At 37.4% G+C, this 24,975-nt stretch overlaps 1 protein-coding gene across 1 annotated transcript in view; it reads right to left on the minus strand.

The window, feature by feature from the left end:
- LOC126108391 (uncharacterized) overlaps nt 1-24,975 on the minus strand; it is a 139,871-nt gene that overhangs the window by 57,500 nt on the left and 57,396 nt on the right. The window contains exons 3-4 of the mRNA XM_049913602.1: nt 17,518-17,610; nt 16,438-16,527 (exon numbers count right to left, since the gene is read on the minus strand). Coding sequence (XP_049769559.1) covers nt 16,438-16,527; nt 17,518-17,610 — 183 coding nt within the window. The remainder of the gene's footprint in view (nt 1-16,437; nt 16,528-17,517; nt 17,611-24,975) is intronic.

Consider the following 24,975-nt stretch of genomic DNA (forward strand, 5'->3'; position numbering starts at 1 on the left):
CGTCCATACCTCTGAGCTGCATGTGATAACTGGGCAGACTAGGGAATTATATATTAGCAGTTTAGTTTTTCTTGTAACAAGGCTATTTTTGTAAAGCTGCATATTTGTAAAGTAAGCTCTGTTTCCTGCTTGTATTCTTTCCCTTATAGCCTTTCCAATACTGTTGTCATTTGTTATTAGGGCTCCCAAGTAGTTAAAAGAGGACAGACACTCCATTGAAGCATTTCCCAGTGATGTTTAGGTTTTTAGGGATTCTTCTGGCGTCAGATTGGGACATAACCATATTTTTCGTTTTGTTTTCATTTACTCTGAGGCCAATTTTTAAGGCTTCTGTTTCCATTGCCCAGTATGTTTCTAGGAGTGTATTGGTATTTCTTCCTACTATAGTAATGTCATCAGCGTATGCACATATCTGGCTAGTTTTCATAAATATGGTGCCTCTTTTGTTGAGTTCATTTACTACACATGCAGGGCTATATTGAATAGGACAGTGGAGAGACTATCCCCTTGTTTCACACCTTTATTAAAGTCAAAGCTTTCATTCGTTCTGCTACGAACCTTTACTTTTGCTCTTGTTTCTGTCATTGTCAGTCTGATAAGTGTTATTAATTTAGCACATATACCAACTTCTTTCAGTACTCTGTATAGTTCTTGCCGATTTATGCTGTCAAAGGCTTGTCTGAAATCGATGAATAGGAAATGCAGATCTATATCGTATTCATAGAACTTTTTCATCATTTGTCTTATCACAAATATTTGATCAGTTGTTCCTCTGCCTGGTCAAAAGCTACACTGATATTCCCCTAGTATGCCTTCTGCACACTTCTGTATCCTTTCATTTAATACACTTGTGAAGATCTTATAAGCCGTACTTAGGAGTGTTACGCCTCTATAGTTTTCACATGCTGTTTCAGTCCCCTTTCTTATGAATGGGGACTATTACTCCAATTTTCTGTTTCCCATATATCTGATATTAATGTGTGCAGTTCCTTTATTACAGCCTCACAACCAGTTTTTATTAATTCAGCAATTATGCTGTCTTCCCCATGGGCTCAATTGCTTTTTGACTTGTGCACAGCCTGGGAGACATCTTGTAGTGTTGGCTTTCTTGCCTCTTTGGTTTCATTGTCAACTTCCAGCTCCACTCTTCTCTCCTGTGTGGCTGTCTCTTCATCTTCTAGGCTGGTGCTTAGTGTATCTTTGAAATAACCTGCCCATCTTCCCACTATCTGTTCTTCCTCCCTTATTTTCCCATCTTTACTGGAACAGGCCACTGTTTTTGGTTGGAATCTATTCTTCATTTTGCCTATGGCATGAAAGAACTTTCTTATTTCACTCTGTTCCTTTAGTTCTTCTAGTTCTTGAAATTTCTTCTGATTCCACTTTCTTTTCTTTCTCTTGCACAGTGTTAGCTCTTCTCCTTAATTCTCTATATTGTTCTACATTATTTCTGGTTTCTCTCTGTAGCACTTTTGTTCTTGCCCTGTTCTTTTCCTCTATTGCTGACCTGCAATCTTCAATCTTCATGAAACCATTCCTGGGTTATTCTGTTCCTTCTTATGCCTATTATTTCCTTTGCAGCATCCTTAATGGCTTTTTCTAACCTGTTCCTCCTTCCATCTACTCCTACTGTGGTCTCTTCATCGCTCAACTTTCTGCTTAGTACTTCATCAGGGATGTTCAGTTTGTATTCCATTTCATCATCTTTCCCATTCTGTTGCCATTTGTTAGTGACAGTTTCTCTCTCAAGACTAATTTTATCACAAAGTGGTCTGAATCACAGTTTGGTCCTCTGCAGCTCCGTACATCCGTAACTGACGTGGAGTGGCGTGCAATCACTAAAATATGGTCAATCTGAGTGACTACTCCGTTGGCTGCAGACTTGCAAGTACCCAGATGGATCCTTTTGTGTGGAAAGCGGGTACTTTTAATAATCATATTATTCCTTGCTGCAAATTGGCATAATAAGTCTCCGTTATCATTGTTTTCTTCATGTAGTGAATATTTTCCAGAAACTCCATATGGATGTTCATTCCTCCCTATTTTTGCATTAAAATCTTCTATTACTAGCATCAGGTCATATTTAGGTACTGCACAGCATACTTTTTCCAAGTCTTCGTAGAACTGTTCTTTAATTATACCCTCTTTTCTCTTTTGGTGGATGTGAATTAACTATTGAGATATTCCTAAATTTACCTTTTAGTCTGAGTCTGCACATCCTTTCATTTATGGGTTCAAATCCTAGAAGGCTTTTCCTAACTTCTCTTGTTATTATAAAACCTGTACCAAGTTGGCCTGTTCTTTCTTGTTGTCCACTATATACCAATGAGTACTTAGGTTTATCTATCTGCCCATTCACCTGCCATCTTATTTCCTGTAGCCCTACAATATCATATTCAAATTTTAAAATTTCATTGGCTATTTTTATATTAGTTTTGAGTATAAGATACACCAGAAATTTTTAGGCAATTTTTTGAAGGAAAAAAATGTCTTACTCCATAAAATATGGTATGCTTTTGTTCTCTCTAAAATGTAAGAGCAAACATGATGTTTCCTTGTGAGTGACACTCTCTGGGTCTCTGTGATCTACCCTTCTGTCCTAACCTTCCTGTATCTATTACTAACTCTTGAAGTGAAGTGAAGGCCAGCCATTTTGTCTGACAAATTTGTAGTTTTGAGCCATTCCAGAATGTAAGCTCGAGAATAAAATATAATTTTCTAAGCTTTTTTTTTGTTTTTGCCTCAGGCTTCATCTATGATATCTATTTTCCTGTCTGAGGAGGAAAAAGGCAATTTCCCACATCTATTTTTTGAAAGCTAGAAGTAGAGTTACAGTGATAGGAAATACATACCTATCATACTGATCAGTATGACACTTCCTGTGTGCTGCCTTGAACTACATAGATTATGTTACAAAATACATTTTGTTTTGCTACAGTGTTAAAGGAATTAATATTCATCATGTTTGATGCCAGATATGGAACTAAAAAAGGTGATTAAGTTGTGAAATCCAAAGAAGAATTTAACATCAAGGATTCTTACTACACAGAAGGTAGGTCAGGAACGAAGTTTACATTTTTTGTTAGTTAACTTTAACCTAAACATTTTTTTTAAAAATGGTGCTGTAAAGCAAAGATTTTTATGGGGGAATTATTTTGTGGATGAAACAATGAAAGTTTCATTTGCTGAATACTTTACATAGTAATACATCTGTATATGAAGGCTGGTGCATTATTACACATTATTAATACTAGCTTTCTGCTAAATATAATGGATAGTAAATTGGAGAGAGAGAGAGAGAGAGAGAGAGAGAGAGAGAGAGAGAGAGAGAGAGAGAGAGAGATTTTGCAAAACTAAGCAAACCAATTACAATTGGTTCAATGTAGAGAAAAAGACAAGAAAATATCACAAGACTTCAGAATAAAGGAAAGACAGCAACTTAGCAAATGTTTCAATTTAAAATAAAGGAAAAGAGGAAGAAAGAGTTGTGAAGAGTTTGTACAAAGAAAGTAAATGCACAACCACTCATGTCACTGGAGTGTCATCAGAACCCTAATACTAATCCCCATAAACTTTAGGAAAATCAGTGAAAAGATAGCTACATTCACACAGCCCAACATGGAAATATGCAGTAACAAACAAATTAATTGTTCCAGTGCAATAACTTCCATAACTAGTAACCAAACATTAACAACACAAATTGAATAACACAGTTTCACAAGAAGAGAAGCAAACTGTTGATTTTTTATTTTACGACGGAGATGACAATTGGTCAAGCACCTGACAGATGGGATACTAAATTATTTAAAGATCCCAAGAGTAAGATGCAGAGAGTTTTGCAAAAACACTACATAGTATCTTCAGCTCAGGGAGCTTATACACAATTTTAGGCAGACATTCAATTGGTACAAATAAAAAATACTTTCATGCATTACACATTTTGTTGGTTTCGAATACACCTCAATGTATGTGTGAAGGTATCATGCATCATGCCAACTCTGATTATCTGGTGAATGCACTGAAAAATGACACAGAAAAGAGCATTTTTTTTCATGAGGTAAGGAGTTACTGGAACATGTAGACTAATGTCAATTCATGTGTACCATGAATTCATGTATAAAGCATAAAAAGTAACTACTAAATTTCACTCCAAATTAAATGATGAAGTTGACGACAAAAAAATAAAATTAAACAAATGGACTGATGTTGACAGGCAACAAAAATATACAGCGGGTAATGGTACCACTGGTGATGCAGTGTCAGAAATCGATAAGCAAATGTTATATTTCACTCCTTCATTAAAAATTCACAATCTGCTGAACTGGGGACATGTGCAAAATTGATCTCTCAAATCTGGAGATCTACAGACAGGCTTTGTAGATAATGTTTCTCTGATTAATGAAGACAAGTTAAAGTGCTAATTCATCACATGAACAGGTTCAGGCTTCACAGGTTTTGCCTGGATGCTGCGAAAACATTTTATCATGCCATCATCACTAATGAGATCTAACACATGTTGCTGTGTGCTCATACAAATCAGAGCTGATGTAAAGAAGACCACCTCATGTCTCAAAAAAGTTGACTATCTGTTGAGATGGCTGTACTTCCCTATTTGAAAACGAGTACATATTATCCACTTTGTGTTCGAAAGGATTTATAGTGGAAATGGACTGTTATTCTTTGCTGCATGTCATGGTGAACTTCTGATGGATGCTATTGGTGGTGCAATGAGGAGAGGAGTGTGAGACCAGATGAAACACAGAAAATGATATGCTAGCTGAGCTACAGATTTTTATAAATGTGCACAAACTCAGATTCAAGCAAAAACCATGTTTTATGGTACTGAAAGATGGTTTCTAGACAACTGAGTGAGCATTACTTACATTCAGGTCAAACCTTTTGCTCATTTTCAAAACTATTATTATTTTCTAACTTAAGGTATCATAATATTTTGGCAAAACAACCCTTAATTTTGAAAAAAAAAATATCAAACAACTTCTCATAATTGTGAATGCAACCTATCAAAGATGTTCTGGGTATTCAGAAGAGTAAAATCATTCTTTCAGGGAATCGAAACAAGCAATTAAAGACACAATTGCAACAGATGCTGGCAAGGATGTGCATGTTAATCTGATAAATCCTGGATTGTTTGTCACTGTAGAAACTTTAAATGAGAAAGGTATAAAACAATTTCTATGACATTTCTGAAAATGCAGAAGCTTTGGTAATCATTTTCAAACCCATTCCAAAGCCTACAATTTATTCACAAAGTACAAAAGTGACAGCACTTTTTGTTAGAACTGAACAAATTTGAACATTAATAAACTAACCAATGATTATTCAAAAAAGCAACAGATATTGCTTACATCTTTAGAATTGGGACCTATGACTGTGTTGCATGATAAATAGTCTATTTAATAAGAAAATGAAATATAATGAAAAATTGAAAACAGGCTTAGATGGTGGGGTCATGTTACATGCATGGGAGAAGCAAGGTTACCCAAGAGACTCATGGGTTCAGCAGTAGAGGGTTGGAGGAGGTGGGGCAGACCAAAGAGAAGGTACCTGGATTCGGTTAAGAATGATTTTGAAGTAAAAGGTTTAACATCAGAAGAAGCACCAATGTTAGCACTGAATAGGGGATCATGGAGGAATTTTATAAGGGGGCTATGCTCCAGACTGAATGCTGAAAGGTATAATCAGTCTTAAATGATGATGATGATGATTGAAAAACTCGTGTTTTAAAATTGTACAATTCATGTATAGTTTTAGTTTTTTAGAGTATAAAAAACTGCATTAAGAATGATGCTATTTGCATGAGTCCTGTACAGAATCTATTGTGTCCCAAATGCAATTAGTTTTTTACTTTTATCTTTCAGATTTCAAGTTTTACGTACACTAATTGCATGCCTAATTTAACACATTCCTTATGTATTTGTACTTTAAAGGAATGGTGTTATTTAATTTCTGATTTAAAAGTAATTTTAAAAAATTCTTTCAGGAGCTATCTTTAATTCCACACAGCCAATTGTGTGAACACATTGTCAATCATTTAGAAAAGGAAATGTTAGTATAACAATTTAGAAACTCACTTTGCATATATGCGATTGCCCAAGAGGAAACTTGTAATCACTCTATCCTCAGCTGAATTGTACTTTTGATTCAACTGATCTTTAATGAGCAAGTATACTGTTGTTTTCCATTAAGAAATAATTGTATCTCTATCCGCTGCAACTACCAGGCCTACTGATCATACAAAAAATTCAAATTATTTCCAACATCAATTGGTGGATATTTAGTAGTTCAGTCATTTTTACAATGATGTAAACAAATTTATCAACTACTTTACAGGTTCTATCAATTCTTCATTTTATTTTCTTCATACAAAATTACTTTTAGAAGCATGCTCATAATTTGATAACCTACAAAATACATCAATGTACACTCTGTGTTGTTCATTAAAATTGTACACACCAATACATCAAAACAAGAATAATAAGCTTTTATGCTGGATGACTGTCACAACACAGCTGACCCACACAATACTACTCAAAATGTTCTAAGAATCAATGGTGCAGAGATTACAGTCATCTCTCAACAGAGTCACATCCTTTTACGACAAGAAATTAACAATTTTCTGACATTTACTCAGCCACAACCTCACTTTGGGATCAGAATTATTTTGAGAAAATATTAAATTCTTTATAAACTTGAGAACTCAGGACAATAATATTCATCATCGAACACCTAGCACACATACACTGAGTTAACTGCATTCGGAAAGATATGTACAATACCTATCTGTGTTTGCAATATCTGTACCCAGACACTGGGCTCAACAGACCAAGTATTATTTTGAACATTATACATACTGTTAGACACAGATGAAAGGAAACAGTTTACCAGTAAAAAAACCGTTATGCATATGCATCCATTTGCAACAAGTATTCAATTGTTGTATGGTTCATAATATTTTACAGCAAGTTTAATAGTTAATAGACACTACAGATACAAATAAGAGAGACTTTAATGAACAATGAAATGTTCTCCTTCACTATTTACAGCAGTCTCCCAATGCTGGGGTGACTTTTTGTATCTGTAACTGTAGAAGTCACATGGTTTTTAAAGCGAAGAACTCCTTGAGCTAGGTTCAGTGTGCATTTTCATCTGAAATGGAAGTTTCTTGAAGGTTGTTCAATAGAGTGCAGAGAAGGAGAAAATCTGAGAATGTTAGATCAGGTGAATAAGGTGAGGGTGCAATGATTTTAAAATCCAACTCATGTGTACTGTTTTTGTCAGAGTAGCATATTGCGGGCGGGCTTTATCCTGGAGTAGTGTCTTCCTAGTCTTCATTCATGTACTGCATCTGCAACACATCTCAGTTGTTGACAAATTTCAGCAGTAATCAGTGGTTACACCTTGAGGAAGCAATTCACAGCAAACCACTCTGGATGAACAACATTATCTTTCATGGATGCTTTTTGTTGCTGCTTTCTTTGGGCTCAACCATTCTCTTTTTTCCTTATTTTAGCACAAAGCCACCATGTCTGATCAGCTTAATGATACAGGGCAGGAATGGTTAGTGTTGTTCACTAGCCAACTGATGACAATCAAGCACAGATGGACATCCATTTTTGTGATTTTGGTGTAATGCATGTGGTACCTATACACCCTATTTTTGAGTCTTCCCCATTGCACACAAATGTCAGAAGTTCATGACATGATCAAAGTTCATCAAATTTGCCAGTTCTCAAGTACAATGACATGGATCACTGTGAATTAATGCATTTCAATGATTTCAATCAAATCCCAAATGTAAGTCACTAATAGCAAAAGAAGTCTCATTACAATAAAAAAACATTTTCTTGCAAAGCTCTGTCCAATGGCATTAAACACAAACAGGGCACAACTGTTTCTGGCTGCCTCCACTGCTGTTACCCCTCTATAGAACCCAAGCAGATGAGTATGTCAACAGTGTTCCTATTTCTCAACTTGGCACTCCACTTTCTAGTGACTATAGTTCCACTCAGTATCTCCAAATGACAACATATAAACTCCAAGACCAACAGTGAACATGCCATGAAGACAGTAGCTGAAAACATTGGGGAGAAAAAGTGACCATTGAAATTAGATCCATGGCATTTAGTCAGGAAGTGTATACTTGACCAGCCATCAATTTTATCAGAAGAGTGGTCAAATCAATCACAGAAGCATGAACTCTTCTTGTAAAGGTCATAATCATGTAATTAGTAAAATATTGTGCTGACTTTACAGCATGACTGAAATATGCAGTAGAAGCGGAGAAAACTTACTGGCATCACATTACAACCTTGATCTCCCTTTACTTGAGGAAACTAGGGTGTTATGATGTTAAAAGAATTACACTTACAAGAACTAAATCTTAGCTTAGCAACAAAAAACAAAACATTCATAATAGAAACAGCCAGGAGAATAATGGAACATGCTTGCAACTGGTTTACAGGTGACAGCACAAAAATTCAACCTTTATACTTACAAAAACAAACATCATGCAATTCCAAGCAAATCCAAATGACTTACAGATAGGACATATCAATGACACACTGGATGAAAATCCATGAGTGAAGTTCTTAAGCATTTGGATTGATAATAAATTAACGAGGCACCAGCATGAGAACAAGTTAACTGAAAAGCTCATATCTCTCTGCCTTGCAATTGTAAGTGTTCCTCCTGAGTGTCAACTTGCAGGAATGCTTTCTAGCATGCTTTCACTCAGTCCTATCCTATAGGATAATCTTATAGGGCATTAGGATTTATCCTATACAACCTTGTAGTAGGAATGTGATGTGAACACCTTGCACAAACCTCTTCATTGACCTAGGGAATCTTGCACCTACATGTCACTACAGAACACTATTTGACAAGTTTACTGATTTGTTGACCCCATTTCAATTTGAAATCCAAGCAGACACAAAGGAATTTTATGCAATGTGTTTCATTTAGTGTATGACCAACTGTCTACTTCCTCCAGCAGCAAGTCATTTCTGATTGCTTTAAAATGTATAAAATGAGTCCTCAAGGGATAAGACTAACTGGTAGCTGTAACAATAATAAGGGTAATGTGCTGTGCAATATAGGACATGAAGTTTGTTGGTGGTAATCATGATTTATTATTAAACATATGTAAGTAATCATGATTCATTATTAAACATATGTAATGTGATGAACAGTTTAGTGAGATTAACACTGAACTGAATCTGAAGATTAGCGAATTCTGTAACAAACCGATGGGAGTCGAAAATATTAGGAAATACACAAAAGGGCCAAAAACAGAAAAGATGAAAATATGATCAGAAACATAATTTTTCATATGGGTGGTGTACCATTGCATTGAAACCTGCACGAAAGAGCACTTCTTAACAAGAAGGTGCCAGAGGGATTGATTAACTATCAGGGGCTGCAGATCTGACCTTGAAATTTGCTTCGTCTCTCAGTATGCTACCTTTTTTATTGGTGGGAGTTTGTGAAAGGCTCCACTTAAGTGCATCCTCTTCCAACAACTTTGAACTATGATGCTACATGGCAACAGCAGTGAGTTTCCTAAACTGACATGATTACAATTGCATGGATGAAGTCTATTGCCTGGATGCTTAAATGTGTCAAAAGAGTTTTGATATTTGTCATCAATAAATGACGAATCTGATCCTAAAGACAGATGTGAAAAGCACCTTGATGATGTATGTGCACACATAAATTGTTCACAATGGGAAAATCTTCATTTCTTTGTAAATAAAGGCGTCTCAGGTATCTATAGAAGTACAAAACTGACCCCAATTCTGTATCTTTATTTATGACAAAGTTATAGCCTTGTGAAATCTGATGATTTTAAACACCCTGATGAATTGCTTATACAGGTAGAATTTCTTTCAGTAAGATATGATAACCTTAATTTGTCTTGAGTTGCAATAATAATAATAATAATAATAATAATAATAATAATAATAATAATAATAATAATAACCTGGAAGTTCCTAAATGCAATGTAACATATACAATACAGTTAAAAGGAAGTCACACTTTATCTAGGTCCACGTCACTTTCCATTTTTAACCAGACATAACGTCTGAGAAAGGAAAGAAATAATAATAAATTATTATTTCCATTTTATGGCCTTCATTGGACCACTCCAGCAAACTTTCTACAAAGAATTTTTCAGTTTCCTGTCAGCCCAGTACTTGTTCATTCTCTCAGGTCTCATTCTTCTGTCTTCATCAGGAATCACCCTTCCTATTGTCTGTTGATTCTCATTTGCAGTCTGGTTTGTTTGTCTGTGAGTTTCCTGATTTTGTCAGTTTTGTTTCTTAGGTCTCGAAATGTAATCTGTAGCTCATTCATATCTTCCTTTATTTTTATAATCCACTTAATGTTGCACTTACTATTCCACAATTTTTCTGTTAGTCTCCTGATGATCCTGTTCTCTGGTGTTCTGATTACATGTCCAAAAAATGAAATCCTTTCTTCCTGATTGTACTCATTACCAGTTCTATTTCCTTGAAGACTGTTTCATTTGTAGCTACTCTCCAGTGTCTATCTTTCTGTTACCAGTTTTGATGCATGTTCTGATGATTCTTCTCCCTATTTTGAGTATTTTGTCTATTTCTGCAGTGTTTGTTGTTTTGAAGATGGTTTCACTTGTGTATGTTTTTTTCTGGTTGAGTGACTGTTTTGTAGTGTTTTAATTTTGTTGCTATTGACAGGATCTTTTTGTTGTAGGTGTTCTTGGTGATATATTGTGCCGTAATCAATTTTTTAATTCTGTTATGCCATGTTGGCTTTTCATTGAGTTTATATGTTCTGATTTCTCCCAGTAATTCAAATTCATCTACAATTTTGATTTCTTGGTTTCCTACGCCAATTTTGTTTATGAGTGTAGGGTCAGTTAACATGATGACTGGTTTTTCAAAGGATGTTTCAAGACCAATTTTCTGTGCTATTTCCTGTATTGAGATAACTTGTTTGGTTTCCTGAATGCTGTTGGACAAGAGAGCAAGGTCATCAGCAAATCCTAGACAATTTAAAGTTGTGTTGTTTTTGGATCTTCCAATTTGGACGTTCTTTGGGTTAATCTTGTACCATTTCATCATCATGTATTCTAAAGCACAGATCAACAGCAAGAGTGCCCAACAATCTCCTTGTCTTAAACCTGTTTTTATGATGAATGGCTCAGAGTGTTCCTCCCTGAACTTGACATATAAAACAGTGTTGGTTAAGGTGAGTTCTCTCAATTTCATTAATTTTGCATGGAGCCCAAAATTTCTTAACATTTTTAACATTGAAGGTCTATGGATAGTCATGTGCTTTTTTTTTAAAGTCCACAGAGGTTATTACAAGAGGTTCATTTTGTTTCTTGTAATATGATATAGCTAATTTTAAAGTGATGATCTGTTCTTGGTATTCACCTAATTCTTCCTCTATTTGCTGTTTGATCCTCTTGTATAGGATTGTGGAGAAAATCTATGTGCAGTCTAAGAGAGATACCTCTTTAATTACCTGGGTTGCTTTTGTCTCCTTTTTTGTGGAATGGGTGGATTACGACTGTAGTCCAATGTTTGGGAAACTTTTCCGTTATCCAGATTTTTGTTAGGGCTATGTGTAAGGATGTTTGAATTATATCACTGGCATATGTCCACATATCTGCAAAAAACATGGTCTTCTCTGCATGCCTTATAATATTTCATCTCTGAGTGCTGTTTCCACCTCTTGAATTGTTGGAGGATTTATGAGATCAGGTGGAGTCTTGATGGGTGTGTGTGTGTGTGTGTGTATTAATTCTGCAAGTTCCTGGGGTTTTCACAATTTAAAAATTTACTAAATGCTTTTGCCATGATTTCAGCATTTACCTTGTCATTATGTGGCTTTTTTCCATCTTCCCTTTTCAGCATTAATGTGGCAGGGGCAAATTTTCGTAATTTTCTTGGTTTGCCTGATAATTTGTGAGCACTTTTGCTTGATATTTTTGAGGTTGGTTGTGTCTTCTTCTGTTTTGTGTGTTTGAAATTTTAACCATGCACAATCTCTTCCATTATGAATTTTGTCATATTTTGAGTTCCACCAGACATGTCTATTAGGTGCATTCAATGGAACTAAATTTTCTGCTTGTTGCCTGAGAATTTTAACATTATAGATTTCTCTGTGGAAGAATTTGTCCATAAAAACATGATCCAGTTGCCATTCTCCTTTTCTCCAATCAGGATGTTTCCAAGTTTTACATTTGTTTGGCCTCCTTTTGAAGTATGTGTACTTTGAAATCAATTTGTGTTCCCTACAGATTTCAGTAAGTCTTTGACCATTTTTATTTGTTTATGTAGAGCATATTTCCCAATAATATCCCAGTATTTCTTTTCTCTTCTGAGTTGAGCATCGAAGTCCCCTAACAGGATCTTAACAATGTTAATATTTACATGGTTTATTGCTTGGTCAAGGAGATCCCAAAACTTTTCCACTTTGTTCCTTGTCTTTGTTAGAAAATTCTTTTCATTAGTAGGGGTATGGGCATTAACAATGATATAAATTTTGTTATATATTTTTAAACCCAAAGTTATAATTCTAGGGGAGGTGGCTTGAAAATCCATAATCAAATCTATTGTTTTCGATTGACTATAAACCCAGTTCCAAATTGGGGACATTCTTTCATAACCCTCATTCCAGGTTTACCATTGTAAATTCTGTAGCCTTGTGATTTAAATGGTTCTTCTGTAGTATTTCTTATTTCCTGGAGTCCTGTTTCTAAAATTTTCTGCTTCTCTAAGTCATCCATCAAATCTTTAGTTTTCCTATTTTAAGTAGAGAATTAATATTATGAGTTGCAATGTCATTGATCTGATCTTGTTTGATCCTGTTCTTATGAACTGGCATAAGAATGGGTGTTTGCCAATGCTCCGACTCATTGACACCTAGGTGGCTACCCACCAAATCTGATGTAGCCTTCTCCCACAGGAATTTACCCCTGAAGTGTAACTAATGCTAATCTAACACTGCTAATTATGGGAATTACTAATAGATTAGTTTGTATGTATGTAGCTGTACATTTACTACTATGAAAAATATCACTGTTCCTCCTACTACATTAGTCAGATACTTATTTTATCTAGTATCTCCACATACATTAATACTCTGCTATGCACCTAATGGTGCATGGCAAAGGGTACCCCATAACCCTGCTGGTCATTTTCTTTCCCATTCCACTCGCAAATACAACGAGGGAAAAAGACTGTATATGTGCTTCCATATCAGCCCCGATTTCTCAAATTTTATCTCCATAGTCCTTATGTGCAATGTATGTTGGAAACAACAGAATAGTTTGTCAGTCAGCTTCAAATGGCAGTTCTCTAAATTTTCTCAATAGCATTCCTCGAAAGAACATCACCTCCCCACCAGGGATTCCCATTTGAGTTCCTGAAAAATCTCCACAACACTTGTGTTTTGTTTGAATCTACCACTAACAAATCTAGCAGCTTGTCTCTAGATTGCTTCTCGAACAAAAAATTAATACAACTTTACACAGAAATTGTATCAGCTGTCTACTTATAGCTGAAGTCTAAACCCATTCAACACAAAGACCGAAGTTAAGTGGAACTTGCATCTCTGAGTCAAAATATTCTGATGAGCACAAGAGTGGCTAATAACATAGTACTGAACTTTGTTTTAGATACACGATATCTTCTGGAAACTAAGTATACCTGTTCATCCACTCTACAACCAATGAAAACAGAAAAAAAAAAATACGCCCTAATAATCTACACACAGACTATTAAGCGACCCATCTCAACTCACTGAATGAAATAATGAAAAATATACTTATGCTTCATTACATATTCATTCCATATACACTCATACAAATGACTCTGCAGAACATTGTGTGCACTCTCATTTCACTCCATAGCTCACTATTTCATTGCAATATCATTCCATTGTATACTACCTTATTCAGAAATTACCTTTGTTCTAATGGAACTGGTTAATTCTCCTAGGTATCTGAACATACAACAATTTGATACTCAATGTGTTCTCCAATTAATCACTGCATAGTCTTTCTGGGTTATTTCCCAGGACACTTGCTCCCAACCCACATTTCGGCCACCCACTTTCCCTTACAATACTTGATGGTTGAAATAGATGATTCTCCCCATCTCAATAATCACATCTCCGAATCTCAATTTTCTTCAACTTCACTATAGCTGGACAAATTACTCTACATGAGAAAAATAAGCCATCAGCAGTCTAGTTCCTCAACTGTATCATGCAACAAGTGGATGGCACAGACACAACCAACATTTCAAAAAATACAATAGTTCTGAGGCTATGTCTTAAATTTCTAAAACAATGTGTCATTACAAGACAACCTTCACATTCAATTTTTTAAGTACTGCCACATTAGCTCATCATGACATTTAGCTGTTGGAACATTAATGCAGGATATGGGCTTTCAATTAGTAGCAGTCATACATTGGTCTGCAACATATGAATTTAAAAAAACAACTGATAATTACCATTCAACACCAAGCAAGTGATAAAAATTAATGCAACTTCTTGATCCCAACATCCAATCTCATGATTTCATTCACTAGGTGATGTGTCTCTTACTATTATTTTTCAGGCTAATGCTATCTTCACATTTGACAGCAATTACAATCACAAAAATCATTAAACACAGGGAAATGATAATATGCAATGTATGAACATCAGAATTAAGCCTGACAAACAAATATCTGATGTAGAAACCAGTACATACAGGTTTTCAGAAAAGTTTCACAGTGGGCATTGTAAATCAGATACTTAGGAGTACAGTAACAAAGCTTAATCTAGCTTCTCATGCAATTACCTAATAAAATTCCCAATTCTGCAATTTATACATTGTCTTGCTGGCCATGTGCCAGTATCAAAATGATCAGCCCTATTTTTCTGCATCATGCTTAAGCCCTAGACTGCATGTCACTCCAGATGACAGAGCTAAGATGTTCACTGCACGACTGCGTGTGCTACACATGGTCACTGGTATGTTAACGCATCCTATTCATAGATTTGCTCAGGTGACTACCACTATTTCATACGTATTTTCAAAGTAACAAGTGGGGTACACATAAGTGATTTCAGTGCCAACCACATGACATGGTTTTCCAGGCCACACAACCAGCAACACACTGTTCTCCACACTTGCATTGAGAGCAGCACTCCATGCAGAGGGCATTATCTCTGCACCTCTGCCCAGGTGCTATGGAGGCATCCTATATGACCTATGATCTCTTGGGTTGCATATGAAGGCCAGTACTTCATTTTGTATTTTCATGGTAACTGGTCACCAACTACAAGCCAGCCACTTTGACAACTACAGCTATGCCTTAGGACACCCTACAATCCATTGTTTTGGCCAATCTTCTGATTTGCAGATCCCTGACTACTATGCGTGGTGTTATTTCTGTAAAACCCTTCTTGTGGAACAACACTATTGGTGTTCCACTTACTGTACTGTCTACTTTTGATGCCAATGCATCCCTTTAATTTGTTCAAAATGGCATAATATGAGTCTCTGTGACCTGAAGTCTTGGTCTGGTAGCTGCAAATCAGCTACACTCCTTTACATGCTGTGAGCTGTCACTAGCATGATAGTTTGGTTCCTTGACCTGTAAGCTTGTATAGTCTTTCCCTAATTTTATTTCTGTGACATGTTTATCAATGTGAGCATCTCTTTTCCTTAGCAAGGCCATAAAGCGTATCTAAACAAATAATCTTTCTTCTTTAGATCTGTCAGGACTCAAATGTTGAGGTTGGCTTCACCTGTGAACGATCATTCACCAAAAGCCATACACAGGGTTTTTCTACAACTGAAAAATTTGTAACTAATACAACAGGCACCACAAAAGCTGCCACAATACGTACAGGTTGTGGCCTAAGTATCAGGGCTGATCTACAACATACAAATTTTATCTCTTTTTTTCAAAACAAAAAAAAACTTTTATGACAAACTCAAGAATACGTATTATTCACACAGAAAAGAACAGCAATGTTCTTTTGAATTGTATTTATCAGAAGTTATTGAAAGGAGGAATATTTCTCAAATGACCTACACTACTAGAACTTACACTTAATATAAATGTGAATTAAGTGTATTCATCACACATAGCCATTACACAATATAGTTGATATCAACAAGGGCTACAGAAAACCGGATTATACCAGCAACCAGTCCCTTCCACTTCTGTTTACAACAGTCAGCACAAAATAGATGATATGGAAGTCAAGTTCAGGAGTAAAAGAATACTCTACAATAACGAACAGCAAAAAGTTTCAGAAAACTGACAATCTGTGCTAATTACACTGTAATACATCCATTACTCTACACAATTAGCAAAAGACTCATTACCTGACTACATGCAATACATTAGAGATGTGAATACTTACAATATCCTCAGTGACAATTTCCAAATTCAATTCAGGATCCTCCTTGATATAATCAGTGGACCAAGATATTCCAAATGGATCTTTAACAGACTGCATGAAAAAAAAAATAAAATAAAATAAAAATGCTGAATTATAGCTGCTTGCTAACTTCTGACACAGTTCTCAATATTCCTTTCTTATGAATATCATCCAACTCTGCAGAGATTTTAATCAACTGGGAAGATTGAGTGTCACAATTCATCCAAATCAGTTCTAATGTCTCTGATTTTGCTATCAGCCATTGTGTAGTATTTATTTGGCATACTTTCACTTTCTATTCCTATCACATAATCCATTCTGATTTCAGTGGCACTATGGCCTGCTCTATTGGGAGGTCATACTCCCATATGCAAACTTGATATATGGGTGTGTGGCAACATTTCAAAATTAAACTCAGATAATAGAGAAACCCCAATAATCTTCCAGCTGTAAACCAATAAATAAGAGGGCTTTTCAGCCTTTAATCAAATGATTATTGCATTCTCTTCATTATCATCAAAATTAACCAAATTTAATGCTATTTACACAGCTTCTTGCTCTTCACCATATATTTTCAGTGCCTGCTCTTTGGGAAACCATTCACATTTATGTCGTGTGTACTGGAGGGAAATCAGAAGGAATTACATACAGCCACTGCAGGATTTCAGTAATGTAAATATTACAGTAAATAGTGACTGGGAACTCTAAAAGACATATAATGAGGTTAAGTTTCTTCCAAGAGGAAGTCTTCCTTGCTCCGTTGATACCAAACATGTACTTAATGCATTCATTACATACCATCATAATAAAAAATTAATACAAGGGTAATGGTTCGTAAAAATATGCTTGTTACCAAGTTCTGTTAAAATACTATTGGTGATAAACATGAAATAACACATCTAACTAGACTCAACTGGAAGACCACAAAAATTCTTGAAAATAGCTGGTATCATAGGTTACAATAGCACACCATCCATGATAATTTAGCTTGAATGCCCATATTTCTGTCATGGCATTCTTACTACACTTCCTACACAATAAAGTGCTTGTGTGAAAACTTACATTATGCTCTGATCCATCAGCATGTTGTTTCACTTCGGAATCTTGCTTTACCAAAACACTACATCCTTCAGTCTTTAATGGGTCTTCAAGAAACTGAAAAAAGCAAAAAAGTTAAGTGATCAAGGCTTCTGTGTCTTGTTCCAAATGACTCTCTCTTAGAGCAGGAAAACAGAAGAGAGAGAGGAAGAGAGAGACGAAGAGGAAGAGAAAAAGAAAGAGAGAGAAACATTCGAACAGATCTTGTGTAGAAACTGTCATGGCCATAAAACTAATAATCACATATATTCAACAATTAGAAATAGGCAGCAAGAAAATGTGGAGCCACAATTCAAATATTTGGAGCCGAAGCTTTGTTTATGCTTGAAGACAGGCACAACAGTAAGCGATTGACCCCGAAATATCGATCAAAATTATTTCTTACAGACCAAGCAGCTACCAGCATACACAGTAACCATACATACTACAAAAGTGGATGTGTTTTATATCACCTCCTAAACCACTGGTTCGACTACAACCAAGCCAAATACACATATTACTTACTATCTAGACTACAATACTGAGAAGGTAAGAACCAGCAACCTCCTATGGAGGTGGGCAGGATGATGTGGAGAGAGGAATGGAAGAACAACAGACAGAGAGAGAGGTGGCAGAAACATATGGACAGAGAGGGGTAGCAGATGGACAGAGGTGGTTGGCTGATTGAATGATTAAAGGCACCAAACTACTAGGTCATCTGTCCTTCCTCAAACAGGCAGGCAGGTCTACACAACTGTAGGTAAGAGAGACCCTACCACACACAATTCAGGGGAAGAAAACCCCAATGTCTATGAGAGGTCAGTGAAACTGATATAAGGGACAAAAGGAAAAAATGAACACAGAGGATGGAAGACAGGCAAGGTGCCTCATTTAGGGAGCAGCCAGAAGCAGCAGGGAGCAGAATGCAATGAGAGGACATACATCCCCCAGTGCCTGCCACTTACCAGAGGTACTCTACTCATGAACTGCCTACAAAAGACTAGCAATACAGACAGGGCAAGAGAAGTACAGAGACGAAAGATTAATTTGTCTAACACTATGTGACAGGAGGGAAGAAGTGTAAAAGAGCAGGTAGGGTGAGAACTGGGCTGGACCACCAATCCCAGACAGCCACAGCCTGGTCTGTGCAGAGGAGGCAACAGAGTGTTCTGCCAACCCATCGATGGGTCTCAATAACAAGGATGGAGAGTACAGCAAAATGTAGACTACTGTTGAATGGGAATGATGACAGTGGGGTGTGTCCTCCCACTGGAAGAGATGACCACAAGTCAGTCAGGTACGGCTGATGTGGAGCTGGCAAAGGACAGTAGAATACTTCTGAGAGGCCTGCATGGAAGGACCTACAAGGATTCGTAGTCTTCTTTATCACTGGTAGTTTGAAGTTAGAGTGATCCATTCCATATTTCAGGTTCCTAAGACTTGATGGTGTAATACCAGTCAGAGGTCTGTTTCCAGAATACTCATCACCAGAGCTGGTTTACTGGTAGCCAGTTTGGCCTAGCTACCAGCAATGTTCATTCCCAGGGATCCCAACATGACTCAGAGACCAAACAATCGTCATTGAGCATCCACCTTCCTCAAGAGCATACTGGGAATACTGATTAGCAATAACCATGGGATGCTGAGGGTAATACTGGGTGACAGCTTCTAAACTGGTCAAGAGGTTGCGGCAGATGAAGGACCCACCACTGTAGGGAAGGATATGCTCAAGAGCATGAGAGATGGCTAACAACACTAAAGCTTCTGGCAAGGAAGGCAGTTCAGTATGACCCATGACAGTGTAAGTAAAGCCCATGTGATCAGCAACCATCAAGCAATCTGTATACACTACTGCTGAAGCCTGGGATGTACCATAAATGGAGAAAAATTGGTGGCAGAGGGCCTCAGGAGGGACCGTGTCTTTCGGACCTCATGATGAGTCAAGACAAAGCTGTGGCCAAGGGATTCCCCACAGAGGTGTACATGAGTGGGCCCAGAGGAGAGATGGAGGAAGAAATAACTGGAATTCAGAGGGGAGGGACAGGGTGTGGACTGGAATCATAATCCCTGATCTGGGCCACCATTGTGGGAGATAGGTTTCCATGTTTGGAAAGGGGGGGACAATTTTTTGGATGCTTAAGAGAGTTGGAAACATAGGTAGCACAACTGAGAAGCTGTTGTTGGCACCTGGTACACAATGATTGGACCCCACCCTCCATGAGTAATCTGTCCATAGGACTAGCTCAAAAGGCTCCTGTTGCAAATCAAACCCCACAGTGGTGTATCTGATCCAGTATCCGCAATGCTGAGGGCGAAGCCGAACCATATGCCAAACTCCCATAACAAAGACACAGTTTGATCACGGCTTCGAAAAGCTGCAGAAGGGTAGTGCACTCTGCACCTCTGTTGGTGTTACTCAGGCGACCAAGCGTACTGAGGTGCAGCAAGCACTTTCAAAAATGGTTCAAATGGCTCTGAGCACTATGGGACTCAACTGCTGTGGTCATAAGTCCCCTAGAACTTAGAACTACTTAAACCTAACTAACCTAAGGACAGCACACACATCCATGCCCGAGGCAGGATTCGAACCTGCGACCGTAGCGGTCGTGCGGTTCCAGACTGTAGCACCTTTAACCGCTCGGCCACTCCGGCCGACTAGCACTTTCACTCACAATGCAAAAGACTGCGAATTCATGTCAACTAAGAAACAAAGACCAGTCCTAAAAACAGTAAGTTCCTGCCACACTGAGTAGTTTGTAATCAAGATACAGTTCTGGTTGTAGATGAACCATACGATGTTGACAGAAAACCATGACATGAGTTTTGGCAGCTGAAAACCAAAAGCCATGGATGAGTGCCCATGATCGTTTCTTTTGAATAGTGCCTTGTAGTCTACAGTCAGTGACACCCACACTAGACGAGCAATAGTAAGAGGCAGAAGTAGTCAGCATACAGGGAGGGTGATACTGATGACCTCACAGCTGGAGGTGGCTATTGATGGCTTGTAGAAGCACAAGGACATGCAGTACAGAACCCTGCAGGTCTCCATTCTCTTGGATATGGGGAGTGTTGTGGAAGCACCAACTAGAACCTGTAACGTCTAGTAGAAAAAAACAAAACATTATGTAGTAACGAGAAAATTATATGTATCATATTGTGTTATTGTATAAATTTATGTATTTTTTTTATTATTTATTTTAGAGAATATCTGCGTCGGCGAGTAATGAAACCACCACAGATGATAAATATCAAACAAAGATTAGAATAGGTAACTAGTATATAATACTTGATGAACATTAATTTCTCTGTCTTCTTCTTCTTGGAGTTAAGCGAGTAGGATATCCTGTGACGTTGTATTGGACGCTAGTGTAGCATTCTTTTGTCAAGACTGAAAGATGTACACCATTACGTGCGCATTTTAAGTGTGTGTATTTAAATGTTTGAATAGAGTTATTTAAATGAAACTTGCATTATTAATTGTTATAGCTTGCTTGCATATTATCCCATCCCGTTGAGACATTTTTCAGTTATTTAAAATATTATCTGTGGTTCCGAGCTGTGCGGCGAATGAAAGAGCTGCTGCCGCGGCGTATTCAAACTACCTCAAATAGAATCTATCATACCGCAAGGAAGCGGGAAGGTAACAGTGAAATAATATTATTTCTTTTAGCTTCCGGACTTGCAGTGCAGAGCAGCAGATTTTATGATGTGTTGCAGGTTGATGCAGGCTGCTGATAATATATAGCTAACAGTACAAAAAAAGATAATGTACCTTCAAAATCTAATAGGAATCTTGCTGTGCTCGGTTCTGATCTGGCAAACTTTATAGTGAAAACGAATTTTTTCAATAAGAGTCTCATGTTTTGTGCTAGTCGTGGTATTGGATGGTGTTTTACCGAGAAACAAAATCGACTGCAAAATCTTGTTGTTGAACAATCATACGAACTGTAACATCAGTATTCATAACAAAGTAATTTTCATTTTCAATAACTATAAGGTAGGGAAGATATGTTATTTTTAGAATGAGTTACAGTCACGAAAAATGTTCCTTTAATAGAAGGCCAGATACAGAACAATAAGAACCCAATATATTCTGTTTTGTTAAAAAGTAATGATGATAAAGAAATTCATAGCACAGCATTACTAAAAGATATTTCGCAGCTCTTTTCATATATGCGTTGTTACGCAAGCAATAGTAATAATAATAGAAAAGAGTGAACGAACAACGACGCGAAAAACCCAGAATATACACTGTGACACGAAATTCTACATAAAAACTTGGAGTGGATCCCAGAGACCCTATTCGCATGAGGTATCAAGGATATGGTGTCACCTGCTGGTGTCATACAGCTTTTGCAGGTCGTTGAAGACTGCTACAATGCATTGACACTGGGAAAAAGCAGACTGGCTGGCAAACTGCAGGCAAACCACATTATTAGTAGTGAAACAGCTTTGCTAAAAACCACACTGTGATGCAGCCAGAAGACCACAAGACTGAAGGAGCAACACAGCTGTCAGCTCACTGTGCATTCAAGCAATATACAGAGAACATTGGTGAAACTTAATGGGCGATAACTGCTCATCTCAAAATGTGCTTACCCAGTTTCAGCACTGTGACAATGATGCTTTCTAATTGTTGCGACTGGAACTAGCCCTTGGTCCAGATCCAGTTACAGATGTCAAGGGTATAACGCTGACAATCCACTGATAGGTGCTTGATCATTTGGTTGTCGATGTGACCGGGCCCTGGGGCTGTATCAGGGTAGAGGGCAAGGACATTGATGAATTCCCACTCAATGAATTGAGCTTTATACAGCTCCAGGTGGCACTCCACCCATTGCTTAAGAACATGAAAAACATGTTGATAAATCTCCGATGCTGAGACTCTAGCATATGCAGAGCAAAATGTTGGCAATGGTGTCTGGGTCAGTGAAGACAGTGCAATTTCAAGGCAATAGCAGATACACCTACTAGTGTCTGGTATATATAGAAATGTCTCATCTTAGGTCAAACATGCAAAGGAGAGGTTTATTGTCTGATGGTTGAAACAGGCTGCTCCCAGCATTCTTGTTTACATCATTTCATCAGGTGGCAGACCCAGGCATGAAGCCACTTGAAGTAAATAACATACTCCATTAATTGGTGCAACTTATAGTGCTGGAGAGCCCACCTATTATCGCTAATGGCCTCTACAATTTCTGATGACCACCAATGTACTCCCTTCTGTCAGAGCAGGTCCAAGAAACAGAGGATTGCTAAATCAGCTGCCAAATGAATGGCTGTATTTATATTCTGGACTGCCTTGTTGATGTCTCCATGTGGCGGGGTGTCAGGGCTGACATGAAAGGCAAAAGCACTACAGTCAGCAATGATGTCAGCCGATCTGGGCACACATCCAGGGTAGTGAAGATGAGGGAGGAACAAGGCTTCCAGTTCTGTTTGGCCTCTTTGCCAGTATGTTTGTCCTGAGTCTTGTATTCTTGTATCTTCTTCACTCTCTAGAAAACAGTGTAATCTGGTGGGTAAGGAGTGTGGTGTTTTCCTCAGTGGACAAAGAAGGAGAGAGATGCAAACAGAGCATTTGCTAGCAATACTCATCCACAATCTCTAGAGATGGGGTTAGTGCTGCAATGCAAAGACGTGCCCAAATTCCAGACACTATGCACCAGGGGGACCTACAATTTCACATAGCATCAGTATACCATCACATTGACTTTCTCAGCTAATGAATCACTCTAAAAGGCCCCTGTGGAGAGGAGAGGGACATGTACAGAGAATGGAGTGAAATATAATGGAGGTCAAGGAGGTCAGACCTGGTGTAAATGCATACCCAGGTGAAGCCAAGAAGTCTACTAGTTTTCCTTATTATGAAAGTTCCTTCATTCTGAAAAACAATGCCCTAGCATTATTATACAAAATATAAAACATGTAAGATATCATGAGGACTTTCTGCTTCTCTCCAGTGTCACTGTCACAGTCATTATGTAATGAATTATGGATGCTATGTAAGCTACAAATTTAATTATTTTACATTTGAATGTAATTGTGAATTTGTCCTACATCTACACAAATAAAAATAAATATAATCGTTTTGCTTGCACCACTAGCAATCCTTCAGAAGTCACAAGAAACAACTCATGTATATGCCATCTGGACACCCATGGCCGCTGTCCTAGTAACCCAAAACTAAAAACAAATTTTTCACTATAATGAACAGGAATAAGGAATGACTTGATGTAAAAGGCTACGACTACTTGTTTATGTGCACTAGACTACAAATTCACAGCTGGTTTACTCTCCACCAGTTTTCCTAGTCAAATGGTGTAATGATGCAGTCAAACTCTTGGTACAATTACAGCTGTCACTGAACATCAGTGCACGCCACCAACGTTAATTTTACAGCCATTTCCCTCTTGTTACATCCACATTTGTTCTTTCATGATTTTTCTGAAACCTCCTACCTGCGTCCACAATATCCAGTGTCACAAGTTTACCCCTACAAAAGCAGTGGCATAACAAATTTATTTTTTGGGCCACTGAACTCAAAGATTCTCGTGGCATTTGCTGTAAAAAGCTAATTGAGTGTAACAATGTGTGCAGAACAAATACAGCACTTCTGCAGTAGCAGTATTAGCATGTGCATAAATATATTTGGGTTATTAATTTTCTTTTACTGTGTCTTTCTGTGTGGAAAACAATATTGTAAGCTTTTCTGCATCTCTATTTAGCTTTTGCTTTTTTGTGGGAATGCGAGACCCTTGCCCTCAATTTATTAATTTTGTCGTTCACCTTAATCCTGCTGTAGCTGCCACTGCCATCATCTGTTTAAAACCTACTTCGGGGGGAAACATCACCTGTGTGACTTACAAATGGCAGAGTACATTTGATATTCTGGAGCGAATGTTCTGACGACAACTGAGCCACATACATAACAGAAGCAGACTCGCTGACAGGTAATCAGTTTGAAAGCTACAATCTCCGCAATAACTTGGAAGTGATAAAAAGTTAACAACTGCATTATCGGATATTACCACAGACATTAGTCAGTACTGTGCTTAGTGATATTAGAAATATGGGGAGCATGGCTCAGTGTGTTTTACTGCTAAGTGTACCTGTATTGTATTTTTCAGTGTGAATAAAGTGTTTATTCAAGAATAATTGGCATCCGATTTACCTACATCATAACAATATAATAAAATGGAGCGTTATGTAATAAGGAAAAAAGTAGAAACATCTGACGATTCCGGTCACCATTCAGCTGCAAGATTGCCACCAGATGGAAAGGCAGAGCCCAGCACTTCGTCGAAACTTCCACAACAAAGTGCATCAACAGATTCGTTTAATCCCAAGATTATTGGCAATTATTTGAATATACACTACTGGCCATTAAAGTTGCTACACCATGAAGATGATGTGCTACAGATGCGAAATTTAACCAACAGG

Source organism: Schistocerca cancellata, chromosome 11 (genome assembly GCF_023864275.1).
Source record: "Schistocerca cancellata isolate TAMUIC-IGC-003103 chromosome 11, iqSchCanc2.1, whole genome shotgun sequence".
NCBI classification, from domain to species: Eukaryota; Metazoa; Arthropoda; class Insecta; order Orthoptera; family Acrididae; genus Schistocerca; species Schistocerca cancellata.